The 15,000-nt window shown below is 39.0% G+C and overlaps 1 protein-coding gene across 8 annotated transcripts in view; it reads left to right on the top strand.

Moving 5' to 3' along the window:
• The window catches only part of plch2a (phospholipase C, eta 2a), a 181,352-nt gene that overhangs the window by 75,158 nt on the left and 91,194 nt on the right, over positions 1-15,000 (top strand). For 6 of the 8 annotated variants that reach the window (XM_061903124.1, XM_061903123.1, XM_061903122.1 and 3 more), the window contains exons 3-5: positions 2,288-2,533; positions 2,656-2,783; positions 8,676-8,846. In XM_061903124.1, the coding sequence (XP_061759108.1) occupies positions 2,288-2,533; positions 2,656-2,783; positions 8,676-8,846 (545 nt within the window). The remainder of the gene's footprint in view (positions 1-2,287; positions 2,534-2,655; positions 2,784-8,675; positions 8,847-15,000) is intronic. The other 2 variants (XM_061903126.1, XM_061903127.1) reach the window with 1 other exon arrangement.

The following is a 15,000-nucleotide window of genomic DNA, read 5'->3' as shown; positions in this document are numbered from 1 at the left end:
ACACATATGCTACTCTCATAACAAAGTGTTTAAAAACGAGTTTGCAAGTTGGACGAATGAGATGTCCAATACCACTTTCATGTGGTATTGGACAGAAAGGAGGACTTTTTTTTTCCTCCATTTGAAAATGCGGACGTTATCAGCAGCACTGTCTAATTCCAATGAATGCAAGTCATCAGAATCAAATACACCAACATATATTCTTGTCTTCATGAAAGAAAGGAATCTATGTGTGTGAAACATGCTTGTGTTATCATTAAACACCATTAACTTGTTAACAAAAATGTTTCTTTCATAAATAAATAAATATAAATTATAAATAGGAATGAGGTAGATCCCCTTGACTTGGTCAATTGAAAAGTAGCTCACCTGCAGAAAAAGTGTGAGCGCCCCTGCACTAGATTTTAAAGAAAAATATATTTTTCTGTACGCTAGCCACACTGGACTATAAGCCACAGATATATACGTTGAAAAATGAGTGATTGAAACACCACTTTTACTTTTGCTTGAAAGCACTCAATGGAAGTAGGGCTGGACGGTTAGAGTGTCCGCCCTGAGATCAGTAGGTTGGGAGTTCCAACCCCGGCCAAGTCATACCAAAGACTATAAAAAATGGGACCCATTGCCTCCCTGCTTGGCACTCAGCATCAAGGGTTGGAATTGGGGGTTAAATCACCATAAATGATTCTGCTGTCCACTGCTCCCCTCACTTCCCAGGAGGTCAAATGCAGACACATTTCACCACACCTAGTGTGTGTGTGTGAAAATCATTGGTACTTTAACTTTAACTTATTGTTCACAAAAACTAAACCTGAAATCTAGTTTTAAAAAGCAATATAAATTAGTAGCAAACAAGTAAAAAAATAAGAATAATTACAAATAACAATATATAAAAAAAAGTTGTTTTTCCGTTTTAATTTTGTTTTTAACTTTTTACACTTGTTTTACCATCATAGAGTGCATGCTGTTTGCAAAAGTTTTCACATTTATTGGTGCAACACAACTTTGGACAATGCTGACCAGTATTTTAGTGCTTACAATACTTTATGTTTGTGTAAGGTACTTTTTTGAAACCATTTTTTGGCACATTGGCAGCGCAGTTGAGACTGAATGTGGCGCACCGCACTATTATTGTGAAGGGAGGAAGTGCGCTGTGCAGTTGCTCTCAGCTTGGCGAGTAAGGAGATAATTTGAGGCTGTAAAAAAAAAAAAAAAAGAGCGAGCCTTTAATTAAACAATGTACAAACCACTGTTTGTACATTAATGTTACATCCTTGATGTTGTTCACAACAACACAAGCAGATGAGATGTTTTGCGGGTGAATGGATTGTTCTTGCTGGCTTTAGCTTCGTAATTTCCTATCGACATTATTTTCCCCCAGAAAATATTTCATTTACATTCATGTCAATTTCTCGAATATTTTCTGCGTTTATCAGCGAATTCTGTTTCATTGGCCAATAATGTGACAAATGATATGCCTTCATTTTATTGTTGAGTGATTATTGATTTGGCTTATTAAAGTTAAAGTACCAATGATTGTCACACACACTAGGTGTGGCAAAATTATTCTATGCATTTGACCCATCACCCTTGATCACCCCCTGGGATGTGAGGGGAGCAGTGGGCAGCAGCGGTGGCCGTGCCCGGGAATCATATTTGGTGATTTAACCCCCAATTCCATCCCTTTATGCTTAATGCCAAGCAGGGAGGCAATGGGTCCCATTTTTATAGTCTGTGGTATGACTCAACCGGGGTTTGAACTCACAACCAACATGTGACGGTCTCAAGCCGTCGTCTTGCGGGTTCCCAGGACCACCAAGGAAGGACATGACTTCTAGCAGTTTGACTTGGTTTATTTTTCAATAAACACCTCAGTCCAGGTCGCTTTTCCGCTCCTCTTTTCTGCTCGCTCGTCATCTGTCTTCAGCTCTCCTCTTCTCTCGCTCTGCGTCAGCTGCACTCCTGCTTCTTCCAGTCTCTTCGCCTCTCTTCCCGACGTTCACGGTTGCCGCCCTTTTAACCAGTGCTAGAGGATTGCATGATTGTCCCCAGGTGCGTGATATACGCACCTGATCTTGATTGAGGCTTCGCTCCCTGTGCGCCCCGGCTCGCCACTCGCTCGCCGTCGCCGCTTCCTCGCCGCCATCTTGGGCCGGGCTCCAGCGTGCACTGCCTGTCTGTCGGACCGTCGGCTCCGCCTCTCCACACTACCGTTCTCAGGGCGGACACTCTAACCACTACGCCACTTAGCAAAGTTCCATTGACGCTCTCTGTTTTCTCAACACAGTCTCTATAGATTCCATCCGAGAAGTGTCGGAGGGTAAGCAGTCTGAGATCTTCCAGCGTTACGCGGAGGGCAGCTTTGACCCAAACTGTTGCTTTAGTTTGTACTACGGGGAGCACATGGAGTCCCTGGACCTTGTGTCTGGGACCGGGGAAGAAGCCCGGACCTGGATTACAGGCCTCAAATACCTGATGGCGGGCATCAGTGACGAGGACAGCCTGGCCAAGAGGCAGCGTACCCGAGACCAATATCCTTTGGCGCACACAGCTCAAAACAGCAATAGTCGTAGACAAAAATTACTCCTCTGTTGATAAACGTCTAAGTATGTTTACGATTATGCCAACTTTCCTTAACTGCTTTGGATCTCACATGGCTAAAACAGACTTTCACAGAGGCAGATAAGAATGGAGATGGAAGCTTGAGCATCAGTGAGGTCTTGCAGCTCCTACATAAACTCAACGTCAATCTACCTCGGCAGAAGGTCAAACAGATGTTCAAGGTACGTATATTTTCTGTTGTACTATCCTTTATTCGATCTATTCTTATATTTTCGTACTGCTCTTTTTTTTTGCTGCAGCTGTTGTATATACTGTACACTTTAAATTGTAATTGTGATTTGTTACATATTGTATATTTTACATATAGGTTATCAGTGATTCCCCCAGAAAATGTGTCTCTTCTTTATCTGGACGTCTTCTTCCACTGCATTCAGCAACTTTGTCTCGATTGGAAGTTTTTGTTTAGTCTGTCGTGCTCGTGGCTGTTGAGTTTTGCCTAGTGAAAAAAAAAATCATTTATATAAGGATATTTACAAAAGGACATTCAATAATCATGAGTAGATTATTTGGAATAAACCCACATTAGCACAGGTGTAAGATGGTGACCTGTTATTTACAACATGTCAAATGGCCCTCAACAACGTCAATGTATGTCAATAGAGCACTTTGAGGTATTTTAATTTTGACAGAAAAACAACGTTTAATGCAGCTGCAGTTTTACGTAACTCAATATTATTTATTACAAGAAACTACTCAAAGCATTTTTAATACAACCCTTTTTAAATACATCTAAAACAGCAGAACTTTAATATATGCTTGCCATCTTGACTTCTGATTCCAACGCAAATATTTTTGTCACACAATGAGAATATTAAAACAAATGGGCAAAATATGATTCCACATTGTTGAAAGTGGTCATCTGAGAGCAAGATGTTAGTTTAGGCGGCCGCCTTAACATCAAAACGCTGCAGAAAACCCTGGGTTGTATTGTATATTTTTATATATTATGGTACATTTTCCGTCTACTTTTTACCTTTCTTTTTGCCCTCTTTTACTGTCCTCGTACATTATTTTGTCCATCATTTGTATCTAGTCCAAAGTACGGCATGCAAAATGCCAGCGACATCCCCTTGCAGCCTACTTAGTGGCCTTGTGGTTAGAGTGTCCGCCCTGAGATCGGTAGGTTGTGAGTTCAAATCCCGGCCGAGTCATACCAAAGACTATAAAAATGGGACCCATTACCTCCCTGCTTGGCAATCAGCATTAATGGTTGGAATTGGGGGTTGAATCACCAAAAATTATTCACGGACACGGCCACCGCTGCTGCCCACTGCTCCCCTCACCTCCTAGAGGGTGAATAAGGGAACGGGTCAAATGCAGAGGACACATTTCACCACACCTAGTGTGTGTGACAATCATTGGTGCTTTAACTTTAAATTTAATATGCCTGGACAAGCATTCATATCTTCTTTTATTGGAGTATACCACAGGTGTCCAAAATGTGGCCCAAGTCCAATATTTTTAATAGCCCATTTTAAAAATACTTTTACAAAGAAAAAGAAAAAGCATGCTGCAATATGACTAATAACACAAAGCTGCTATGCAGGCTGTTTTTTTCGTTCTTTAAAACAGTCATTGCTGAAAAAAATATTCTAAAAAAAAAAAACTGTAATCGACAGAGCGGAAGTAGTTCTCAAAGTTTTGTCCCCAAGTTAGAAAAAAAATGTGGCTCTTCGAGTACCACCGTAATGACCAACATTAAAATAAAGCTGCAGATATATATTTTGGGAAATGAGTTATTTACAGAGACAGGTTCTGTAAATATTTATTTATATACCCGAAATGTTTCCAAACAGAGTCTGTAACACGAAAATAAAACGGCTGATCAAACAAAACAGAAGTCATCGTCATGGACTCACTAGCGGCCCAACCTAGCTCTGCAATCAGCTAAACAGACTCAATAAATGTACGAAACTGAAACAATACAAAAATAATACCATTGTAAGTTTAATAACACTGACACAGACACTCGTAAACCTGTTAGCATATTAGCTAATGCTTACGATGCTAGCATCATTACATGACAATAGCACGTACAAATATGCAAGAAAACACTACTACAGACATCACACATGGGACGGTTTAGTAAGTATGAACTGTTTTAGTTATATTGTAAATCTTCCAAACGTTGCTTGGAGTGATGAAGGAAGAATCCATACAAGTAAATCTGTAGAGACCCCACACCCACCAAGGACTGTTTTCACTGCTGGACTCTAGAAAGAGGTTTTGCAGCCACCGTAGCAGAACTTCCAGGTTCTGTAACAGCTTATTCCCTCAGGCCATAAAACTCTTGAACACATCATAATAATCCCCTTAATTTCCCCCAAAAACGGATGAACGCGCTGGACTATAAAGACAATATAACATACATCCATAAATATGGATGCATATGCAAAAGTGCAATATGTGTATCTGTACAGTAATCTACTAACTAATGGTGAATATGTTCCCCATACTTAAGTGTTAACAAAATATTATTTTCCCAAAAATTTAACTTTTTAACACTTGAATGACTTTTGGGTCATTTTTCAGTGTGTAGCCCTCAGTGTCAAAAAGTCAGGACACCCCTGATTTAAAGCGTATTTGTACCAAGATGTTGGTCAAACTCCAAAACGTGTTGGTATCACGGCAGGAAATAAGGTTCTGATGCACAAGGACACAGCAGTTTTTCTGCCAGCAACAAAAACAACAGGGAGTAGATTGAGCACGCCACTTGATTAAGTAGTGTCTACAGTATTTGTGAATCAGCACCCCAGATACTCTGATTGATGGCAAACACCCGCAGTAGTACAGAGGAACGACTTGGTCATTAACTCCACTCATCACAGGGATTAGAACATTGGCAGCTGGTCTGTTTACTGGAAGAGGTCCAGTGTCCTGGTGACGGACACCCATATGGTGCTGTCGTGATCCAGACGGTTTCTTGTGTAGTGCAAGGTGGAAAGCATAAGAGACCAATCTGTTCCTATTGATGAAGATTTGTGTGTTGACAATCTGTCAACTCGTTTCTTGGCTTAACCTAATCACCGTGAGGCACCTGTGAATTTGATCCTTTCCCCATTTTGAAGGAGATAACTGCTGAGGAAATCCGCTCACTTCAGTCTACATCAAAAAAACAATTCCCCACCCACCCACCTGAACAAGACGTCAAAGAAAACAACTCTGCAGCTATCGAAAGAAAATCACACACTCTTGTTAAATTTACCGTATTTTCCTGCCCTCCTATATAAGCCGCAGCCACAACATTAGAAGGAAAAATAATTGTTTTTCGTATATTGGCTGACTATAAACCACAGATATATACACGTTGTGAAATTATTAATTTAAATTGAAATATTTTGTCAATGTTTATTTACACACCTTAATTGTTTCCAAACGGTGACTGTAACAGGGCAGCAAAACAGATGATTAAAAAAAACTGAAGTCATTGTCAGAGACCCACTAGCTGTAGAAGCTTGCTCTCCAATCAGCTAAACAGACTCAATAACTCCACGGTGACGTTTTGGTTAATTTACTGAGGAATTTGGGAAACTGAAACAATACAAAAGGAATGCCATTGGAAGTTAATAGTACTAACATAGACACTCATAATATGTTTGCACATTAGCTAATGCTAACGACACTAGCTTCATTACATTGCGGTTGCATGAAAACACTCCTACAGACATCACACTTGGGACGGTTTGTTAAGAAATAATTGTTTTAGTTATATTGTAAAATTAAAAACATTGCTCATTGTGACAAATGAAGAATCCTTTCAAGCAGAAACACTGTGAACAGTTTTACTTCTGGTTTGAGGCATTAAAACACCTGCAGTGGGCGATTTGGTCAAAAAAGATGGTGCCATAGCACAATAACACACCATTTTGATCTTTCTGTATGTGCTTTAGGAAAACTATTGAACACAAAAAAGTATGGCCGTTAGCAAGGAAAAATCCATAAACTGACTGCATAATTTTATAAGCAGCAGGGCTGAAAGAGTTGGATAAATGGAGCAGCTTATAGTCCGTAATTTAGAGTATTTTATTTCATTTTGTAAACAATTTGCAATCTTAAAGCATCCTCTGGATGTTTCAGAATTTTAACCAAGATTTTCTATGTGGGGAAAACCAAAATATCTTATTTGAATACTTTTTTTTTTTTTTTTTTTTACATTTTTAACTGGAATAGACACAATATGATTTGTGATGCTAAAATTAAGATTTTGGTGTAAAGTTAGTGACTAAAAATAACTAAATAGCTCTTATAACTCAGGAAGTTTCTAGAAAAAAAGGCTAAATCTTGGCGAGCAGCCAACGTTTTGCAGTATGAAATTGGAGCCATGTTTACTTCAGTTTACACTGCAGCACGTGTGACGCCATGTCTGCAAGTGGGTCAGTTTGCATTCACATTAGACGGCGCATTTTTTGTAACGTCAATCACAACATAAAAAGATCGGATTTGACAAAAAAAAAAATCAGAATTGGACATCTTACCCTTCTGGTTGAGCGTAGCCTTTATACATTTATTTATGAGCAGTGTTGTTGATAATTGCAAAACCGTGATTAGAATAATAATAATACAGGCATCTTTGAGTCCCTAATCAGCAATTAGAAATCACTTTAATTTTGAAATAATGGAAAAAACCAAGACAAAAGCTCTATTGAATGTGTCCTTGTGAAATATGTTCACACCAAACATGGTTAAATAATTAGCAACATTTGTCTAAAGGAAGGGATGACAGGCACTTTAGAAATATCCCAGTGGGAAGCTGTAGAGAGCTAGCGTCGTATAAATCATAAAATAATGGGACCGCGGTGATTTAATCCGGACTTTGTTACAGCCAGACAAATGCAACTTTCATGTTCAATTCATTATTTAGACACAAGGCGTCATTCTGGCGGTTTTGGTCGGTGAGTTTCACAGAAGTTGGTGAAGACTTTGGCCTGCGGTGTTTCTATATTCTTAACGGAAGCACTCGGCTTCCTCAAAGAGGCTTTGCTGGATGATTGATCGCAGTCTGGTGGATGTCACCAAGCAAAAGCTGTGTTGCGAGTGGAAGCCGCAGCAATTCTTGCTAATGAAATAATCTATAATAGCTGTTGACCGAGAACACCGAGCGCGAGCACGCTAACAAGTTAAGTGCTCGCTTCATACATAATTAATTGGAAAGCGTAAGGTTGGATTGATGTTTGCTGTCCAGAGCCCTGGTTTTCCAGCTGTGCCTCCGCTACTTTGCTAGCCACGCAAGATGTGTTCTCACTCATAATATTTATTCTGAAAGGCGGTCCTGAAATTTATGTAAGACACACAAGTATCAAGTCATTGGGCAAAGTTGTAATATTCCTGAGGGAACTCTCCTGAAGGAATCAATAAAGTACTATCTATATGTATGTATGTATGTGTGTATATATATTCAAGACAGCCATGACATTATGTTCTTTACAAGTGTGTGTAAACTTTTGATCGCGACTGTATATATGTATATGCATATATGTGAGTGTGTATATTTATTTTGTAATTGATATTTATTGATAACAAATCAGATTACCACACAACAATGTCTGAAATATACCAATGTTCACTCTATTGTATTAACAGACAGATGAATGAAAAGACACCGTTATTTACGAACACGTTTGTTACTAGACACTTTCTAATACGCTTCTGCCTCGGAGACTTTGTATGTGTAAGTAATATGCAACTTTAATTATTTGATACATGTTTACATTGATAAATGTTCATTTATTTTTATGTTTGTTTAACTTGTGGGCTATTGTGTGCTTAGCTGTTGTCTAGCTACTGGCTCCTTTGGCTGATACTAGACTATTTTTAACATTATTTTTGCTCCGTATCTCTTGTCATTTCGTAGCCATTGTCATTAGGGATAAGTTGATCGACCAACCATCGGTTTGTATGAAAAAATATGTATTTCGATCTGTAATTGTTAGATCATTTGAGTTTGTTTTTTAGCTTGGAGTTTGTAAGAATGTGCAACACATACACACAAAAGCAAAAGCAAACATGGACTCTGCGTACAAAGTTGACTCTTTTGTGACTTCCTGTGTCTGCAGGAAGCAGACACGGATGACAAGCAAGGAACGCTGGGCTTTGAAGAGTTCTGCTCCTTCTACAAGATGATGTCCACTCGCAGAGACCTGTACCTGCTCATGCTTACATACAGCAACCACAAGGACCACCTGGACACTGAGGACCTGACCCGCTTTCTGGAGACCGAGCAAAAGGTACACTCACGTTTGTTGTGTCCGAAGCTGCTGCAGTGGTGTTACATATTCTTGTGTAGTGTGGAAAATTTACAAAAATATCCAGTCTGGCTCACGAGCATACGGGCAGGGACTCACAGTAAACCTGTCATGATGTGTTGGACTCATCCATTTATTTTCAAGTGAACACTTTGTTTTGTAATGGTGTGAAAATTTTGGTCACCTAACGATTCGATCCGATTCCAATTCCTGGGGTTTCGATTCTCCATTCAACAAGATTCTCAATTCATTCTAAATATACACAGATTCTCGCAATGTGTTATATATTGTAATTAAACTTATTTTATGTTGGAAAATCTCATTCTGGTTGTATTAAGATTGCCTAAAAAACGTGTTTTTAAAAAAAAAAAAATGTATATTGAAAACATTTATTTTCATTTTTTATTTACTTATATATATTTCTTATGGATTTTTTAAAATTATCGTAGATTTTTTTTTGTGCAACTATATTGTTTTGGATTATTACTGCAGCATTTAGCTGAATATGGACACATATGACCCACTTATATCTAGGGTCATGTGTGACACCACACAAAAGTTGGTAACACAAGAATATTTACTCCTCAAAAGTTCCTCAAAGTCACGCACGCTCTGTCGGATTAAAGTGAACTCACTTTACTCACGCCGAGTCACGACCGCATTTTATCAACCGAGTCTTTTTTATTTATATAATGCACACACACATAGATCGGTCCGTCTGTGTGCAACACAAATAACAATTCCTATTTTTACAAAATGCACACCCATTTCACATGCTATTTAATTGTATTGATTTGTATGATATATTTGTTTTGATATATCATGTAAGAGGTGTGTGCTCTGCTAATGCATGCCATATTTTTCACATCTTAATTTCCACATATTACATATAGCACAGATAAACATTGGTGTCTATAAGGAATATATCGATAAGGGTATTGAACCGATAAATCTTAACGATATACATCCCTAATTATATCTTAGGATCCCCACAAATACTAGCAGTTACTGTAGTAAAGTATCAACACATAGATACCAATATGAAAAAAACACATTGATAGCTGCTTTTTTCAGTATGAAATACTATTCAGCACATTTTTCTTGGTGAGGCGCGTCGATTCACCGTGTATAAGCCCTTGCTTATAAATAACTAATGGTAGGTGTGAGGTAACTCCGCTTCACAATATACCATCGTCAGAGAACAAGACGTAGCAGAAATTATGAACTTTGTAGCTATATTGAGCAAGTCGAGGTACATATTAAAAGTGAAAGAGAGAAATATTTTGCGTCTTACCTTTATGCGCTAATTCAATTATCACAATAATATTGCATGTGAGAGTGTCGATCCGCCACCAAAAGCCCAGGGAGTGTGTGTTACCACAGCATGCAGAAAAGCTCCGGAAGTGTGCAAGCCAACATTTATCACGTCCATGAGTCCTAAGAAAACACATCTTCGAGACACTCTTCTGTCGTTTGGCAACACTTTGAACACCACTGCTTTACGTCTTTCAGCAGGAAGGCAACGTGTGGCCTGAAACGCACCTCTTTTTTATGGAACACTAAAGAAATTAAATGAATGAACAAAAACAAATTCAAATAGAGCAAAAAGGTATAATGAGAAAAGACTGAAATATTGATACTCATTACAAATAAAAACGCAGAGGTTTTTCTGTAAATATACCGTATTTTCGGAATTTAAAGTGTGGTATGTAAGCCGCACCTACCAAAATTTAGAAGAAAACAATATTTTTCCATATATTACCCCATGGTTTGGCAACCCAAAATCACCCAAAATTACTTTTAAATTACATTTCCAATACCCTCGCAACACACAAGATCAATTTGTAAAGATTTTAGTTTTACAATATCATAAGACCGACAAAAGAAAAAGGAGCAAATGAGTGTGACTGCAAGGTAAACAGCCAGCGTGCGCACCTTCAGCCAATTAGCACTTTGTCGCGCTTTTTCAAGCATTCACTCATTTTTAGGGGCGAAGGCTGCATCGAGAGAGGGGGATGCCGTGAATAGGGATATATATCCTCTCAAGATTTATCATTTAAGATTATTCTCAGCATCTAATCATGAAACAACACTTGTTATTGTAGTACATTTGAATAGGTTTGGTGATCAGTTTGATGTAGTTCCACAAAGCAGCAGAGTTGTATCATTACCTGGGCTAAGAAATGTGTCTTTGCAATTTTGTTATTTTTAGACCAGACCTGTGTTTCGGCCACAACTGTTGCCTTCCTCAGAGAAACCTTCAGGTACGGAAATAAACACACAGGCTGGCTATATGAATAACAAAAACGCATAATTTTTAAAAGACTTAATGAACCTCTTTGGATGAGTGTCTTTGCAATTTGGTGTGCGACTGATACGATATCGCAGCTTATGTCAGTCACACCAAATCATCAAACGTTAGGACTAGGAGTGTCCTAATTCTTTATTGATATCGATCCAACATCAGCAAAAGCAATGTGATTATGATCAAATGTGCGATACAAGTGGTCCTGCAGCGTGTTTTCTTGTGTGTGATTTCATCTGCGTTTTAAGCATTCCTGCAGTGTGTTTCTTTCTGTGTGATATCATGTGCGATACAAGCAGTCCTGCAGCGTGTTTACTTGTGTGTGATATCATGTGCGATACAAGCAGTCCCGCAGCCTGTTTACTTGCGCATATCATGTGAAATACAAGCAGTCATGCAGCGTGTTTACTTGCGCGTGATATCATGTGCGATACAAGCAGTCATGCAGCGCATTTCCTTGCGTATGATATCATTTGCGATAAAAGCAGTCCTGCAGCATGTTTACTTGCGTGTGATATGTGCGATACCAGCAATCTTGCAGCATCTTTACTTGTGCAAAGCTAGACAGCCACTTAACAACTAAATGTTCTCCAAAAAGCACCCCATTTTTTCATTTTTACTAAAGTAATTTTCAAGAGGTAAACATGCTAGGCTACAGGCTACTTGGAGCGAGAAGCTACACAACAGCTAAGCACATTATAGCACACCAGGTAGACTTACGTAATAACTGAACAATTTTGCAGTCTAAAACATCACACTTGTTAACATATATTGTAAATTCTGGACTGTAAGCCGACACTTTTTCATGGTCCTATGTGGTCTGTAAATGATGCAAGGCGCTCGTCCCCACCAAGACCAGTAATACCACACCAGCTTAGCCGCGCTCACCCTTTAGAGCACAGCTGTAACTTCCTGCCACTAAACCTGCAGAAAATAATTCTTGTCAGGCTTTTCTGTTCACATTTTCACCCTTTGCACTATTTTCTCACACTTTATGAAGAATTTCGTACTAATTCCTTATTTTTGCACCTTCATTTTAAGATTTTATTGTTAAATACTCAATGTGATTTAACTATTTTGTTTACATTGTTTGTTTTCCATGCTTGTTTTGACATGTCCTTTCTGCCTTGATAGCTGTGGGCATTATAATCAGAGGAAGGTTACATTTCAAATAAAATCTTTTTTCTCCTGCTCCTGATTTTCCATAGGTCATGAAATCTTACAAATTTCAACAGTTTCAATGCCCTAAATATCCACAGATCGGCGTAAGCCAATATTCAATAAGTAAATTAACCGGCAATTAATGAAAATAAATTTGGTAAGTTTTCCAGCGTGGATACATCGCCATGTGCACTCTTGAAAAGCATTCACACTTTTCGTCGGTTTCAGCAGCTGCACGCGTGTGTTGTAGCGGAATGGAAAGAAGGGGATGAAGCATCTTGTCCTTTATCAAGTGTCCTTGACTCTTTGTGAAGAGAGGCGGCGCCGCGGCGATTACGTTCATATTGACGTTTGTGTTTTTAAAGTGCTTGGTCTGCGGTCGTTTGTACTACACATAAACCGCTTTAACATTTTTGGGACATACTATTACACTAAAATTATTAAAAAACTGCTCTTCAATACGGACTAATTGGTGCTAGCTTGCAAGCTAGCTTAAATGCTAACATGTAAACAACAGACATTAACGTCTTTCCCCATTATGACACATCATTCCCCAATCCAAACGTGTAGAAACACATCACTGTCCACACAAGTGAGATACAGTATTCACATTGTTCTGTTTTCCCCACGGAAAGGGCAACCAAGTGTGTACAGATTATTACTCAAGATTTCCAGTTTGTATATTTTTTCGTTTGTTTATTTTCCAAGCAGGAGAACAGCACCAGTAGTTGTTATTATTTGGTGGCTGGTTCTTAGTTGGTTAGTTAGTTTTGGTCAATCAGTTAGTTAGGTAATGAATCTAAAAGGAGGAATGCAGTGCATAATTTTCGTACCAAAATCAATGCCCTTAATAATAATAATAATAATAATAATAATAATAATAATAATAATAATAATAATAATAATAATAATAATAATAATAATAATAATAATAATAATAGGGCTTCACAGTGGCAGAGGGGTTAGTGCGTCTGCCTCACAATACGAAGTTCCTGCAGTCCTGGGTTCAAATCCAGGCTCGGGATCTTTCTGTGTGGAGTTTGCATGTTCTCCCCGTGAATGCGTGGGTTCCCTCCGGGTACTCCGGCTTCCTCCCACTTCCAAAGACATGCACCTGGGGATAGGTTGATTGGCAACACTAAATTGGCCCTAGTGTGTGAATGTGAGTGTGAATGTTGTTTGTCTATCTGTGTTGGCCCTGCGATGAGGTGGCGACTTGTCCAGGGTGTACCCCGCCTTCCGCCCGATTGTAGCTGAGATAGGCGCCAGTGCCCCCCGCGATGCCAAAAGGGAATAAGCGGTAGAAAATGGATGGATGGATAATAATAATAAATATCTATAATAAATATCAACCATTTATGAACTCATGTTGATCATAAACAATAACATTCAAATAAGGTTATATATTTCATGAGCACGTTTCATCTATCCAACATGATATTAACCATTTACAAGCCTCTGTAAAGTGCATTTGGTAAATCACTACAACTCCCAAAATGCCCCACGGCAAACCAGGAAGTAGCGATACCTGCACTAAGACAGGTGCCGCGATAAACAAACATTCATCTAAGCGCCCGGATCTACAAGAGCGCTATAGCGGAGTTTAAAAAGCAGCAGACAGAAAAACATACAGATAAGCATGGTGACAGCGAACAACATAAAGCAAGGCAAACGGGAACTTACCAAGTGGCTGCACACCGGGTTGAGCGTGAGTACGGACTGAATGATCTGCTACGCCATTTAACAGTCCTAACGCCGATCAGCTGGGCTAACTGTACACGCCTCTCTTAAAGAGACACTTTGGTTTTAGACTGCTGATCCTCAACTCATCCATCCATCCATCCATTTTCTACCGCTTTTTCCCTTTTGGGGTCGCGGGGGGTCCTGGCGCCTATCTCAGCTACAATCGGGCGGAAGGCGGGGTACACCCTGGACAAGTCGCCACCTCATCGCAGGGCCAACACAGATGGACAGACAACATTCACACTCACATTCACACACTAGGGCCAATTTAGTGTTGCCAATCAACCTATCCCCAGGTGCATGTCTTTGGAGGTGGGAGGAAGCCGGAGTACCCGGAGGGAACCCACACATACACGGGGAGAACATGCAAACTCCACACAGAAAGATCCCAAGCCTGGATTTGAACCCAGGACTGCAGGAACTTCTTATTGTGAGGCAGACGCACTAACCCCTCTGCCACCGTGAAGCCCAATTTTACTTAAACTTAGCATCCGATCTAAACACATAAACAAACCCACAAACACAACACACACTAAACATAAAGGATGTGCTGTTTTTGCAAAAGTGATCGATAAATTCGACAAGTTGAGACAGATGGACGTCAACAGGAAAGGATGTCACATGAACCGAAAGTGAAACAACAATTTAGAATTAAAGATAAACATTTGTAAACACACAAATAAAAATAATATTGCTCCTTTAATGCAAAAATATATGTGTGTGTTACTCCCACTGAAAAATATTACAATAATATTATAAATTCATATTTCCTTTTTCAATAAAGTATATTGTATCTATGGTATTTATTTTTGTTGTTACAAAAATACAACTTGGTTAATCAAATTTAAGTGTGTGTATAAGCATATTCAACCATACCACGATAATAATGATAACATTGATCATTTGGTCAGCATTACTTTATTCAGC

The sequence above is a fragment of the Nerophis ophidion genome, linkage group LG06, assembly GCF_033978795.1.
Source record: "Nerophis ophidion isolate RoL-2023_Sa linkage group LG06, RoL_Noph_v1.0, whole genome shotgun sequence".
In the NCBI taxonomy this organism is placed as follows: Eukaryota; Metazoa; Chordata; class Actinopteri; order Syngnathiformes; family Syngnathidae; genus Nerophis; species Nerophis ophidion.
Note: the sequence above shows the minus strand (reverse complement) of the source record. Positions and strands in the feature narration are given on the sequence as shown.